Raw genomic sequence first — 14,911 nt, 5'->3', positions numbered from 1 at the left:
AAAAAAAAAAAAAAAAAAAAAAGAGAGATCATGAGTCCCTGCATTTTGGGATGAGGAGCAAGAACTTGCCATTTTACAGATAGGAAACTGAAGGTCAATGGGGAAAAGGACTTGGTTAAAGTCCACAGTTAGCAAGAGCAGGGCAGAGCTGCAAATCCAGACCCTAGGACTCCAGTTCCTAGCAACTCCTGTTGACATGTGCTGTCACCTCCACAGATGCCTCACCCAGGAACCCTGGAAGGATGGAACCCTTCTCTCATCCCTTCCTTGGCTTATCCTACAGTGAGCCATCAGGAGGGAAGCCCTAAGTGGATAACGGGCTCTGATCTCAGATAGGTGTCAGCCAAGACATCACCACTTTGGGAAACATTCAGTCAAAGGTCCTGGGGGACCCCAGAGGGCAGGGCATCATTTTCTGTACATCACAACTGCTTATCAAGTTGCCTGCTATAAACTGGGCATGGTGGCACCTGCCTGTAATCCCAGCTACTTGGGAGACTGAGGCAGGAGGATCACAAGCCTGGGCTACGTAGTGAGACACCCTGTCTCAAGAAACTAATTTTTAAAAATACATAAAAAGGCTGAAGGTACAGCCCAGCAGAACACTTGCTTCGCATGCATGAGGCCCCAGAGATCAGTGCCCAGCACCATAAAACAAAAGCAGCTGCTTCAGACTGGGGCTTGGAGCAGTATGTAGTGTCTGGCACAGAGGAGGCTCCATCACTCTGGTCCTTGCAGTCCCATGTGACATACGGGGAAAGGGACTCCAAGGCCATGTCTCAGAGGTCTTCCTGAGCCTTTGAGCCTTCTGCGGAAGAAGACGGGCTGAGGGAGGTGTCAGCTGAGGAAGGCCTCGTCTGTCAGAGGTGTCCTTTTCGCACTCCTTGGGAGCCCGGGTTGGAGCAGACCTCCTCCCTAGGGCCTCAATGAACAGGCTGGTCTGCTGTTTGGGGGGGCTCTGTAGGGAGAATGGAGGCTGTATACCCAGGTGTCTTTCTCAGACGCTCGTCCTAGCGAGTTTGAGGCCGAGGGGTGGTGCCTCCTCTGGAAGGAGGAGCGCAGGAGGGTCAGGGAAGAATGACTGCGGTGCCCCTTTTTGTCTGTGGCAGCTGGTTATGGGGTGCTAGTCTGGAGCCTCTAGCAGCGTCCCTGCCTGGGCCCCCTGCTGGGTGTGCACGGTGGTCAGTGTGCCAGTATACGTCTGTCCATCTGTAGCAGACTCATGCTCTGTGGTCTTCGGCTTGGGCAGTGTTTTCTCTGCCTCCAAGATCAGTGTGTCCCTGTGTGCATCTCCTGGGCCTGAGCGGGGCTTTTTCCTCTCTGGAAACTCCCCAGGCTGAATCATGGAAATCAGAGACAGAGCACCCGCTTCCCCCCACAGTGCTCAGTGCAGTTCATCCTATGATCTGTGCGCCCTGGCACCACCAGCCTGCACGCCCTCATCCGTCTCTCTTTCACCTTGAAGGTCAGGGAGGCCCGGTGCACCACAGTGGGTGGAAGGCGGGCTGGTGGCGGGGAGGGAAGGGGTGTGTGGAGACACTGTTTCTGCAGGGCAGGGTCTGCAAAGCAAGTGCACACAGATGCTGGTGATGATGGGTTCCTCCAGGCTGGTGTCTTGGGGTCCCAAGATGCAGCCTCCTGTAGGAGGCCTCCCCTCCATTTGTGGCCAGACAGGCCTGGAAGACTGCTCTAGCCAGCAGAGAGTAAAGGGGCGGTACCTTGGGGAAACCCAGCCCTTGGTAAGGGTGATGGTTACACAGGTCTGAAACTTTATTCAAGCCAGGTGGGGTGGCGCACACTTGTAATCCTAGCACTCTGGGCAACTGAGGCAGGAGGATCAAGAGTTTGAGGCCAGCCTGGGCTTCATAACAAGTTCAAGGCCTGCCTGCAACATAGTGAGACCTGTCTCAAAAGAAATGAAATACAACAAGGATTTACTCAAAGCCATTGAATTAATACCCTTTAAAATGGGTGAATTTTACAGCATGTAAGCTGCACCTCAATAAAATGGTTTTTAAAAATCCTGCCCTTGGCCTCAAGGCCCTACCCAACTGGAAGCCTGCCAAGCTCGCAGCCACACCTTGCACCTGTTTCTTAGTAACGTTTTGAGGCTGTGTCCCCTTCTGTAGCCTCTCCCTGTTCTTAACTCCCAGCCTGGTAAGCCCTTTGTCCTATAAGCCCCCCGCCCCACTCACACACTCTGCGTCATTCTAACCCAGCTTCTGTGCACTCCTGGTCTGTGTTCTCCCTTGGCCCCTCAGAACACAGAGCAGGGGGTTGCTGTCGGGGTAAGTGGGGGTACACCCGTGCCCATGGCTACGCACAACACCAGCCCGTCCTCGTGCTGGAAAACAGGCCTGGACGCTGCCTCCTGTAGAGTCCAGGACAGAGTCCTGCAGGAAGTGAAGTGAGGCTATTCTGGGGCTGAGGGTGGAGTGGGAACACTGTCACCAGTTCTGGTGACTTCACTGCCAGCTCGCATTGTGATGTCACAGGTCCACCCTTCCAGGTTCCTGCCTGTGCATCTCCAAGTCCCCAGGTGGGGGCACTCTCCTGGAGTCTGACAGCTTGCCCTTGAGCATGGAGAGGTGACGGGCATGGTAACAGTACTGGTTTGGGGGGGTGACAAGGTCACTGGGTCACCTTGCCCTGGGCCACTTTGTTAATTGCACAGGTAGAATAAAGGTAATAACACAGCAGCATGAGTAACACTTGGGCTTTGGGCCTAAGTACTAGCCTCACTGGGCACCAGCTGAACTTTTCTGTGAGCCTCAGTTTCCTCATCTCTGAAGTTAGATAACAGGCTTCATCTCCAAGGGTGGTTTTGTTTCATTCATTCATTTGCTATGTAGTACAGTTGGCCTTAAACTCACAATCCTCTTGCTCAGCCTCCCAAGTGTTGGTGTTACAGGTATGCACCATGCAGTTTTTTTTTTTTTTTTTTTTTTTTTGAGACAGGATCTTGTTATGCAGTTCAGGCTGGCCTTGAGCTTACTTTGTAGCCCAAGCTGGTCTCAAATTCTCAACGATCCTCCTGCCTCAGCCGCCTGAGTGCTGGGATTACAGGCGTGCCCCACCACGTCCCGCTCCATGCAGTTCTATTTTAAGCATAAGGACACCGGGACAATTGGGTGCCCTGGCACATGCCTGTATCCCAACTACCTGGGAGGTTGAAGTAGGGTGACTGCAAGTTCAAGGCCACCTGGCAACTGGGAGAGACCCAGTCTCAAAATAAAAGAATAAAAATAAAAAGGGCTGAGGGTACAGCTCACTGTTCCATGGTTCAATCTTCAGTACCAAAGTCAATCAGTCGGGCCAACCTGGAGCAGTAGATGCTCAGTAAGTAGCCAGTTGGTTAAAGGAACGTGGGTGTCAGCCTTGGGACTTGGGGGTGGTGTGTACTTGGCTTGGGAGGAGCAGGATCTGTGCCTTCTGGGGGTGGAGGCAGGGATGGTGCCCAGGGCCAACAGGGAAACTCTCTTGTCACTCTCCCTTTCTTTCCCATGTATCCAAACCAAGCTTCAGCTCAACCCCAGGACGTGTTAGGGCCCAGCGGCTGAACTCTGAGGCCCAAACCCCACTGCTTCCCATCCCTGCTCTCCACCCGCTCCCTCGGCCTTAGACTGCATATGGCAGTCTCTGGTCTCACTCCTTCGATTCCTCCCCATGTGGTCACGTCCCACTGCTTTCGCTCGGTCCCTGTGCCCCTCAGTCTGGGACTCTCCCAGGGTTCTATTTCTGTGTTTCTGGACTCTTTGAGTCCTGGAGCCTGGGCACGGATGTTGGGTCCTGGGTTCTCTCTGAGCCCCATCCAGCTGGTGTCTGGTGCCCTCTCCACCCTCTGTCCTCTAACCTTGACCCTTTGCCCCTCCTCTTCAGGTCCCTTTTTCTCTGTCCCAGCCCTCAGATTTTCTCACCATTCTCTGTCCACACCACCTGTCTCTGTTCTTCTGCCCCCTTGTCCCCCTCTGCCCCTCAGCTCTCCATGACTTGTTCGCCTGCCCCCTGAGCTCTGTCCCTGCCCATCAGCCCCGGTCCCAGCTCCCGGCCGCCCGGCTCCTGCATGGACAAAGGGGTCCTTTGTGGACTGACCGCGGCTGGCGGGGCGGCGGGGCGCTGGCTCCGCATTGCTGATGAAACGGAGCCCTTTGTTGTCCCTCCTCAGGCGCAGTATTTCTTTTTGGGGGCTGGATGCGTTCCTGGCAGGGCCGATGATGGATGCGCCCGCCGCCGCCCGCCAGCTTTCCCTCCCGCTCATTCCCGCTCCGCTTCAACGCAGCCCAGCTCCTCCCCTGCTGCCCGGGCACTGCCAGGCCCTTCCTGGCCTGGGAGGGGTTGCCATGTGTCCTGTAGCCTAGGAGAAGGTCACCTCTGTATCATCCCTTTCTGTGAATAGGGCAGATGGAGCCTGTGCTCAGGGGTCCAGTGGGACCAAGGCGTCAGCTTTCCCAAGATCTTAGGGGAAAGCAGAGCCAGGTAGGAGGCAGATTTGGACCAAGCTTGAGGACCAAGCCATGCGGACTACATGTGGGTTTTGAGGCCAGTCCCCCTCGTGTTAGCCGCCTCCACCTTCAGCTCGGAGGCTGACAAGCCAGTGTTCTGCCCGTAGCACCTGTTCAGTGACATATCACGTCCTTGGTCCCAAGCAGCTCAGTGCATCCCAGGACCTGGAGGCGGAGGGTAGATGGTCCCTGAGGAAGGACAGAAAAGTGGAAGATCAGAGAAATTCCAGGAGGGGACCGAGATGAACAGAACCTGAGGTTTGCTCCCCACCGAGAGACTCAGGATGGAGACAAAAGCAGAGGCTCAGCCAGAGCACAGCCCTGCACCAGTGCAGGCCGGCTGTGTTGGAGGGAGCTGACTTCTAATTGACCTGCCCGCCCTGCACGCAGAGCCAGATCCTGGAGCTGTGAGGAGGGACGGAGCAGCGGAGCAAGAGCAGCGTTAATGCAGCTATCGATTTCTGCCACCAGCCAGCAGGCCACAGAGGTGGGGGCACACGTAGGGGCCCACCTCTCCGCACCTCTGCAGTCTGCATACTCCTGCCTTTTCCCCTTCCTGTGATGTGGGCCTGCTGGATCAGGTGGATGAGGGTCCAGGGCTCAGTAGTTGAGCTTGGAGGAGCAGGAGCTGGAAGCAGTGCCTTGGTGGTTTCTGACCCTGATCTCACTAGCCCTCTCCCCAACACCTCACCAGGTTCGCTGATGCCTGGAGGGGTTACGGGTCTCAGAGGAGAGCTGAGGGTGTGATCTGGGCTTGGCCCTTGGAGGTTACACAGCATAGCAATACTTCTGCTACATGGTCTCCTTCTGCGCACTGTCTCCCACCCCCAGCCCAGCCTGGATGCTGCCAGGCCTTCCTGGGTCTGTCCCGGCGGCCTCTCTCAGCTTGCCCGCCCTTCCGCCTCACTCATCTGCCTTTGCTAGGGAGCCCAGGGTGAGCCGGTGCCCACTGTGGAGGCACACACCCCCTTTGTGGCCACCCCTTGCCAGTCCTGGAGCAGAGGGCTGTGAGTGAGGAGATTAGGCTAAATGATCTTAGGAGACAGGCTGAGCGGCCAGACTGGGGAATAGTAGGGTTGTCTGGGGACAAAGATCTAGTGTGTTCCCACCCTCAAGCTCGGGCGGGATAGGGTTCACCAGATGTGTGCCTCCCCCTTGAGCCACCAGCTGTTGAGGGGCTGGGCCTTCCCACCCCTCTCCTGGGGGCTGCTGGGTTACAGCAGGCAGGCTGGGCCGGGATGCTAGAGAGCTAGGGCCGTCCAGGAAACTGCCACTCCCTCCACTGGACCAGTTCCTCAGCCAGGGGTGCCGGCAGCTGCAGGCCAGTGCCTTCGCCTTGGGGGTCAAGTGCAGTAGGCCCCGTCCCAACAAGGGGCACCTCAAGGGTCACACTCACTCTTGGTTGCAGGCTGTCCCAGCCCAGGACCCCTTCTCCCACAGCTCCCTGCAACTCTGTGTCTCTGGGACCTCAGCAGGCCCCATACTGCCGACCTTTCCAGACCCCTCCCTGCCCTCGTCTGGGAGCTGTTAGAGGCCAGGTCAAGACAGAGTCTGGTCTGAGACGATGATGCTGAGTGAGGTTTGGGAGCTGAGGAGGAAATGTGTGCTGCTGCGCAGCCCCTGGCCTCACCCTCCCAGCGGGGAAGGCTTGTCCTCCAGGGTGGTGCTGCTTGACCACAGCAGGAGGGAAGATGGCTCCTCCAGGTTCTGTACTCTATTGCCAGACGCCGTGTTAAACAAAGCAGCCAGGTGCCTTCACCTTGGAATAACTATCAGAGCCTTGAAATCACTGATACATATTAGAAATTTCCAAATGAGAATCCAGGAGCAGCTTCCAGTGCTGTACCTTCAAGCGCTCCTCTCCTGCTGTCCTCATGTGTGAAATGGAGGCACACTAACGGTTACTTCATAGGATTCTTGTGAGTCTTAACAGAGATAGTGCAAGTAAAAATTCCCAACAAAGGAGGGCTTGGTAATTAATGCCTCGTCTGGCTTGTGGTTATTTTGGCAATGCGGTGATGATCGTGCCAGGGTTGGAGGAGGAGGGATTTACTGCTCCCCTGACCTTGTACCCTCTTGTCCCAACAGAGGGAAGACACTTCCACGTGGACACCTGACCATGTACCTGCCCTGAGCACCACGGCCCACCAGGCATCTCTGTTGCGGGCAGCAGGGCCAGGCGCTCGTCTGTGAACCCCTGGCAGTTGGCAGCTTTCTCAGCAGCGGGTTCTGGGCCCCAGCCCCACCATGTCGAGCCTCGGTGGTGGCTCCCAGGATGCCGGCGGCAGTAGCAGCAGCAGCAGCACCACCACCAATGGCAGCAGTGGCCCAAAGGCAGGAGCGACAGACAAGAGTACAGCAGTGGCAGCCACTACGCCAGCCTTGGCGGCAGATGACACGCCACCCCCCGAGCGCCGAAACAAGAGTGGTATCATCAGTGAACCCCTCAACAAGAGCCTGCGTCGCTCCCGCCCACTCTCCCACTACTCTTCCTTTGGTGGCAGTGGTGGCAGTGGCGGGGGCAGCTTGATGGGCGGGGAGTCTGCTGACAAGGCCGCTGCAGCTGCAGCCTCCCTGTTGGCCAATGGTCATGACCTCGCGGCGGCCATGGCGGTGGACAAAAGCAACCCTACCTCAAAGCACAAAAGTGGTGCTGTGGCCAGCCTGCTGAGCAAGGCGGAGCGGGCCACGGAGCTGGCAGCCGAGGGACAGCTGACGCTGCAGCAGTTCGCGCAGTCCACGGAGATGCTGAAGCGTGTGGTGCAGGAGCACCTCCCGCTGATGAGCGAGGCGGGCACGGGCCTGCCCGACATGGAGGCCGTGGCGGGCGCTGAAGCCCTCAACGGCCAGTCCGACTTCCCCTACCTGGGCGCCTTCCCCATCAACCCGGGCCTCTTCATCATGACCCCGGCGGGCGTGTTCCTGGCCGAGAGTGCGCTGCACATGGCTGGCCTGGCCGAGTACCCCATGCAGGGAGAGCTGGCCTCCGCCATCAGCTCGGGCAAGAAGAAGCGGAAACGCTGCGGCATGTGTGCGCCCTGCCGGCGGCGCATCAACTGCGAGCAGTGCAGCAGTTGTAGGAACCGAAAGACTGGGCACCAGATTTGCAAATTCAGAAAATGTGAGGAACTCAAAAAGAAGCCTTCCGCTGCTCTGGAGGTAACAGCGCCTTAGAGGGAGGTGTGTGGGCTCTTGTGTCTGGCAGTCCAAACCCACCCCACAACCCCAGAGCCCACCGTTCCTACCTGGTGTGTCTAGGGGGACACTCAGTCATGGGATCTGGGGGTCTGGCTTCAAGACACGAGTTCACTGCCCTGAAAGTCAAAGCCAAATCCTGAGATCCCAATAGACCATAGTTTGCAAGGGCCTAGCATTGGGATTCGATGCCCCTCCTGGGGTCTGGGTCAGGTATTAAAATTCCTGTCTAGATCCTAAGTTTCTGACGCTTGGACGTGCCCTAAAGCATCCAGTCTGCGACCTAGGATTTTGGAACTGTCCCCTGCCCCATCCGAGAGGTTCTGTGCCACAGACCCTGTGCCCTTGAGGAGAAGCCCTTCACTTGCGCTTGGAGCCCAGCTTTCCCCCAAGGCCACTCAAGGGTAGAGAGGTTCCAGGGCTGGCTGCTCTGCCTAGAGGCCTGAGAAGACCCTGGGTCTGTGCACCTAGGTAGCGTATTTGGGGCCTAGGTTAGGGATAACCACAAGCCTGGGGAATAGACATGGTCCTGTCCATCATGCGCTTGACTCAGAGAAGGTGCAGAGCTTCCCATGCTGCTTTCTGTCTGCTCTTGTGGCGGGGCCTGTCCCTGTGTGCCCAACGTGGAGACCTAGCTGGAGTGGCAGGCCTGGTTACAAAGCATCTTTTCAACTCGATGTCCCTGCCCCTGTCCCTGCTCCTCTGCCAGTGGGCTTGACGCAGATCTCCAGAATGGCTGGAAAACAACAATGGCTCAGCTGTGGCCTCTTGGCCACTCTCTCCCCAGGCCTAGACCTCATGTGTTTATTTGCCTATGTGCACACAAAGGCACCCCCTTTCCTCCAGCCTAGAGATGCACACATACCTGCCCAGTACGCATACTCCCATTATAGATACAGCCGCTTGTTCAGCACCAGACGTCCCTCCTCCGACGCTGCTCCACGCCCACTGCGCACCCTAGCACAGCACGAGGCACACTCGTGTACGTAGCCAGTGCACACGCTCATTTGACAGAAACAGACACGGCCCCCGATGCACCAAGGCCACCTGGTGTTGGTGCCTTTGGGCCAGGGGAAGGGGTTTGCCTCTCTGGAAGGAGGGTTCCTGGGCACAGTGGCTCGGGAGCCTCAGGGTGCTCAGGGCCCTCCAGCAGGTCACAGCTTCTCCTCTGGCCTGGCCGGGCGAGGATAGCAGGAACTCTGCGGGGTGGCTGCCTCTAGCCATGCCCATCCCTCGGCCATGAGGCCATCCACGGGGAGCGTCTTTGCACAAGGCCCACCGGGACCCTGACTGAACTCTCTCCTTGTTTTTGTCTCCCGCCCCCGCCAGAAGGTAATGCTTCCGACGGGAGCCGCCTTCCGGTGGTTTCAGTGACGGCGGCGGGAACCCAAAGCTGCCCTCTCCGTGCAATGTCACTGCTCGCGTGGTCTCCGGCAAGGGATTCGGGCGAAGACAAACGGATGCACCCGTCTTTAGAACCAAAAATATTCTCTCACAGATTTCATTCCTGTTTTTATATATATATTTTTTGTTGTCGTTTTAACATCTCCACGTCCCTCGTATAAAAAGAAAAAGAAAAAAAAATTTAACTGCTTTTGCGGAAGAACAACAACAACAAAAAAAAAGAGGTAAAGACGAATCTATAAAGTACCGAGACTTCCTGGGCAAAGAATGGACAATCAGTCTCCTTCCTGTGTCGATGTCGATGTTGTCTGTGCAGGAGATGCTGTTTTTGTGTAGAGAATGTAAATTTTCTGTAACCTTTTGAAATCTAGTTACTAATAAGCACTACTGTAATTTAGCACAGTTTAACTCCACCCTCATTTAAACTTCCTTTGATTCTTTCCGACCATGAAAATAGTGCATAGTTTGCCTGGAGAATCCACTCACGTTTGTAAAGAGAATGTGGATGGCGCCGTGTAGAAGCCCCTCTGTACCCACCCTCGCGTGTGGAGCTGCTGGCAGGAGCTTGTTGGAGGGAGGGAGCACCCCAGGCCCAGGCTGGCCGTGCTGCACCCACGGTGCCCTGACTGGGATCCCCCACCCCAACAGTGATGATTTTGGAAAAATGAAAATTCTATTCGTTCATCCACTGAGATCTGGCGAGCCTGTGTCTTGATATTTCCGATCCTGGCTACTTCCCTTAGAGAAAATAAGTCCTTTTTTTAGGCCTTGCTAATGGCAGCAGAAGAAAGGGCTTCTTCTTGTGATCCCCTGCCGGTGGGGGTGGGTGCTCAAGGGGCCCCCTGGGGCCACCTGCCCATGGCCAGCTTCCTGCTGATGAACATGCTGTTGTATTGTTTTAGGGAACCAGGCTGTTTTGTGAATAAAACGAATGCATGTTTGTGTCACGAAGCACTGCTGTCCAGTTTTGGGGTCCTGGCTTGGGGGCTGTTGCTGGGCAGGGGTTGTGTGGCAGAGGACAACCCAGAAACACTTAGAGTGGGGTTATCTTGGGAAGAGAGGCCTTTTAGATACAGTAGGGGGTTATTCAGAAGGGGCTGGCACGAGAGCACCCCACCTATCTGCTTGGACCCTACTCCTTAACACCTGCTTACCATCTACATTTACCCGGGCCACCATCTCTGTTCCCCTAGATTCATCAGCCCAGCCAGTGGCAAGCACCCTGCAGACTTGAGAGTGCAGTCTGGGCTGCCTGCTTTTTTCTTGCATGGCAGGATCTAATCGTGTCCCCCCACCCCCCAGCCACTGACATGATTCCCCTGGGAGAATTTTGGCCTAGGCTCCTGGAGCCCTGACTATGCCCAGTATACACACACAGATCTCTCCTTCCATATTTGAGGCCAGAGGGTTCCTACATTGAGTTCTGGGGTTGTCCCTAATTTTTATTTTTGTCCTTTTTTTTTTTTGTCTTTTTGAGACAGGATCTCACTGTGCAGTTCAGGTTGGGCTTGAGCTCACTTTGTAGCCCAGGCAGGTCTTGAACTCGCAAAGATACTCCTGCTTCAGCCTCCCAAGTGCTGGCATTATAGGCGTGCGCCACCACGCCCAGCCTTGTCCCTCATTTTGATTACCTCTTGTACCCACGAAGGTTTGTTGGTACAAGGTTTTATGGGACCTCAGAGGCCAGGTACCTGGGGAAGTCACCACACAGCCACATGGGCGAGGAGGCCAGGGCAGACTGAACAGGAAGAAGTGGCAGTTGCCTGCCCCTTCCTACACATCACAGAGGCCTCTATCCAGTGCTGGAGGCTTCCTCCACCTAGCTGCTTTGTCTTGGTGGAGATGGAGGCTAGACCTGAAGAAGGACTTCCTGAGGATGTTGGAGCTTGGCTTTCAGGTGGGTGAGGGATTTCACAACAAAGGAAGGGGCAACTTCTAAAGCTGAGTGGGTGGTGAGGTCGGGAAGATGGGCTGTCAGCTATTGTTCCTGGAAGGAGAAAAGGGGGGTTGCTGACCCACAACCCTTTCCCGGGTGTCACAGGCTCCCTTGGAGCACCACGGGCTCAGCAGCCTGGCCTGGAACAGCAGGGGCTGACGGGGGTGGAGGGAGGCAGCTTTCAACTGCATCTCTGCCTGGGAAAATTCCCTTTCATGTGGCTGCCTGTGATCTCTCCAGGCAGCTCTGCCGAAGGGGGGTGTCCAGCAGGGAGTAGGGGGAGATGTTGCAGCTGGGGGCACTCAACCCCCAGCATCAGGCAGACTGCAGCACCTCCAGAACCTCAAGTGGGGAGGGGTCCTTGCCTGCACTGTGGGGGGAACCTGGCCACCAGGGGGCACTGGGCTGGAGGCCTCTGCCTGCCCCCACCCTGCGCTGGCAGCACACGGGCTGCAGATGGCCTCGGCCGGCCCTCGTTGGCACGCCTGCAGGTGTGGGGTGGATGGCTCTGGTGCCAGCTCCGGGGGGGTGCTGTGACTCAGCCGGCCTGCGCCTTTTCCTGTGCCAGCCCACAGCCCAGCCTGAGTCTCGGCCCCCTCCCAGCAGAGATGCCTGAAGTTCAAAGCCCCTCCCTCACCTCTTCCAGCTTTTGCCACTCACATTCTTTGTAACAGTGGATGCCCAGCCCCTGGGGTCTGGAGGAGACCAGAGGAGGGGGCAGCTGTGAGGCCAATCCCTGGTGCGGGCCAGTTACTTCATCTGGGGAAGGGCAACGTTCCCCAAAAAGTAGCCTGAGGAGCAACTGAAATCGGGCAAGCCTGTGTAGTAAGCAGTCAGTGGAGCTGCTGTGATTTGAAAGTGTACTCAACTAAATCTCGGCAAGATGTCGCCTGCCTTCTGCCCTGAAGCCCCAGCCTGCCCAAGTGCCCTCTCCCTGACCAGGCACAGCCTCAGTCCTGTCCTATGCCAGCCCGCCTCTCTCAAGCTGAGTTCGTTGCGTCTTGGGCTTGCTGGTCTTGGTGTTTTTTGTCTCCGGTCTCCGTACCTCTGCCTCATACCCCTGTCCTGTTGCAGCCCCCTGCTGCTGTCCTCCAGATGACTGCTTGCCAACTGTGCACGTAACTGTCTCCCAGAAGAGCGTGCGCTGGCTCCTCTCTGCTGCAGGTGGAAGCCTGAAATAGCGACCCTCGGAGCCTCTACCCTGGCAGCCCATATCCCCACCTGAGTGATCTGACATTCAGGGCCAGCTTTGGGGGTGGGAAGGAAGGAGTTCAACAAGCTGGGTACCCATACTCTGTTAGAGACAGTTTCAGTCTCCAGCCACTGCATGGGCCGTGCACACACGTATGTGTGTGCGCACGTGTGTGTGTGTAAGACATAGCTTGTAATTCCAGCATCCAGGCAGGAGAATCACAAGTTTAAGCCCAGCTTGGGTAACTTAGCAGGGCCCTAAAACCCCTATGAAGCCTTGTGCAGCGGCCTAAAAATGTGTGGCATTATGAAAATGGGCTTGTGGCTGGATGAAAGACCATGATAGACCTCACATGGCCCTGGATTAGTAGATGATGTCAGTGGCCATGTTTAGGATGCTTTGTGACACTGCAAGGTGGCACATGATCCTGTGGTCCTTTTTTGAGACAGTGTCTTGCTATATACTCCAGGCTGGCCTTGAACTCAATGTAGCCCAGACTGACCTCGAACTCATGGAAACCCTCCTCCTCCTCCTCCAGTGGGATTACAGATGTGCACCACCATGCCTGGCAAATCCTGTCATTTTGTACAATCCTGTAACATCTCCAGTGTGATGCGGATTGAATGTGTGACACTGGATGATTCTGTGCATGTCTGACAGTAGTTTACAACACTGTTGTATGGCATTGTGTCATCCTGCGATAGAACTGGATGAATCTGTGTGCAGCATTGTGTGTGATGTGGCTGTGACCTTGTGGTGCTACCTGGATGACATGGGGTGTGTGGTCACAGCATCGTGACAGTGTGGACCTGCGATCTTGGTGATGCAGACACCTCTGCCATGTCTGACTGCAGCGTCTCCCAGATTTTTGCCCTGACAGCTGTGCAACTTGGGAAAGCACGTGGTCTCTGGCCGCTTCTTACCCTTCCCCATCCCCTCACTGGTCCTGAGGCCCAGTCTGCATGGGGAAGCTGGTGTGGGGGCAGCAGGCTGAGTTCCCACGGCCGCCACAACCCTTCTCCCAAGCCCATCACCGCCTGCTTGAGCTACACAGAATATCCTGGCAACCTCAGACTCTTTGTTCTCTGTAGCTGCCCTAAGGCCTCCCCCACCCGGCCTGCCCAGCGCCTGCCAGGCACCCCCTCCCCCTTAGCAGCCTGGCTTGGCCTGACCTAGTCTCTAGCTGCCCTTACCCCTGCACCCCAAACTGACATCCCCGTCCCGTATGCTGGCTGGACTCAGGATTCCAGATGGGGCCTTTGGCCCTCTGCTGTGAGTCTGCTGTGGTCATGCTGAGAGGGAAGAAGGATGCGGGACAGCCCCCGCGGATGGAGTGTGGGCCGTGAGCTGTGCTCTCTGGAGGGATGTTTCTCCTTGGCCCAAGGCTAAGTGGAAGCCTAGTCTTCAGTCTGGAACAGTTTTAATTTGTTGAGTAACTTTAGTTCTTTGGTGCTAAGAAGTAATCTGGACAGAGAATTTTACCATGTTACTTTTTCTTCTGTACACGGTATTGAACCCAGAGCCTTCACACTAAGCTACATCCCCAGCCTTTTGTTGTTGTTGTTTTAATCTTGAAACAGGGTCTTGCTAAATTCTCTAGTTGGGCCTAAACCATGCAGTCATCCTGCCTCAGTCCCCAGAGTCCGGTGATTGCAGGTGTTCACCACCACACCCAGCCATTACCCATTATATAAATGAGAAGATGCAGTCTAAGAGCATGTGGCTTGCCCAAGAGCAAGATGGTGGCAGCTCCCTGATTAGAATCCAGGCTCCTCGCTGCCTTGGGAAGAGAACCTGCTGCCTCCATGAATGAGGAGGGAGCCTGGGAGTCTGCACATGCGGGTTCCTCCACCTTTGCTGGGCCTGGTATGTCAGTCACATTTTATGTGTGTGTGTGTGTGTGTGTGTGTGTGTGTGTGTGTGTGTGTGTGTGTATGTCTCCTCACTGGATGACCTTGGCCAATCGCCCTTGCCTCTGTTCTCAGGAAAGGGCAACGAAGCCAGAGTTGTAGACTAGGGCACTTGCCAAGGTGCTTTGCAGAGCAACAAGTTCCCCTCACAGCACCGAGACCCACAGCATCTCTCCATCAGGGACAGGGGCATGAGGCGAGGGGCCAGGGGGCGGGTTCTGCTTTGGGCCCAGCCTGCGTTCCTAGGCTCAGCCCAGCTCACACTGCCGCAGAGAAGATGGTGATGGGGACACTCGGCTATAGTCAAGGCTGCGAGGCTCTGACCTGATTGCCGCACCAGCTCCTACCCCTCCCAGCGCCAGTGGTGGGCAGCTGGAGGTCACTGCACCCCCACTGCCCACCTACAGCTCTGGACAAACAGGCCACTGCGGACAGCCGTCAAGGTCGGGGAGGGACAAGCGGCCAACAGCATGGCAATACTACAGACCTTGCCCACAGACCCTGTAGAAGGGGTGGGACACAGAGGGGCCTTGCTGTGCCTCAAGGTCACACAGCCCTGCATGGGGTCCTATCCCCAGAGCCCAACTAACATCTGTATTGAGGGCCTTTCTTGCTGGGAAAGATGGCGGGGTACACAGGATGGTCCCCTGAGGCTGCCAACCAGGCTGCTGGAGCAAACACTTTCATCTCTGTCTGCCCATTCACCTGCCATCTCTCAGTTTTAAATTCCATTCCCCTCCTGCCAGACAACAACTGCTACCTCAGATTCCAG

General features: G+C 56.2%; 1 protein-coding gene across 6 annotated transcripts in view; it reads left to right on the top strand.

The window, feature by feature from the left end:
• Positions 1–10,052, top strand: part of Cxxc5 (CXXC finger protein 5) — a 33,697-nt gene extending 23,645 nt beyond the window's left edge. For 3 of the 6 annotated variants that reach the window (XM_005382053.2, XM_005382054.2, XM_013512966.1), the window contains 2 exons: positions 6,591–7,661; positions 9,027–10,052. In XM_005382053.2, the coding sequence (XP_005382110.1) occupies positions 6,750–7,661; positions 9,027–9,071 (957 nt within the window). In that variant the 5' untranslated portion in view covers positions 6,591–6,749 and the 3' untranslated portion in view covers positions 9,072–10,052. Of the gene's footprint in view, positions 1–2,511; positions 2,601–4,896; positions 4,990–6,590; positions 7,662–9,026 lie in introns of those variants that run through there. The other 3 variants (XM_005382057.2, XM_005382056.2, XM_005382055.2) reach the window with 3 other exon arrangements.
• Positions 10,053–14,911: the final 4,859 nt, after the last annotated feature.

The sequence above is a fragment of the Chinchilla lanigera genome, unplaced genomic scaffold (assembly GCF_000276665.1).
Source record: "Chinchilla lanigera isolate Chin_1 unplaced genomic scaffold, ChiLan1.0 scaffold00017, whole genome shotgun sequence".
NCBI lineage: Eukaryota > Metazoa > Chordata > Mammalia > Rodentia > Chinchillidae > Chinchilla > Chinchilla lanigera.
This window is presented reverse-complemented; position numbering and strand designations above follow the sequence as displayed.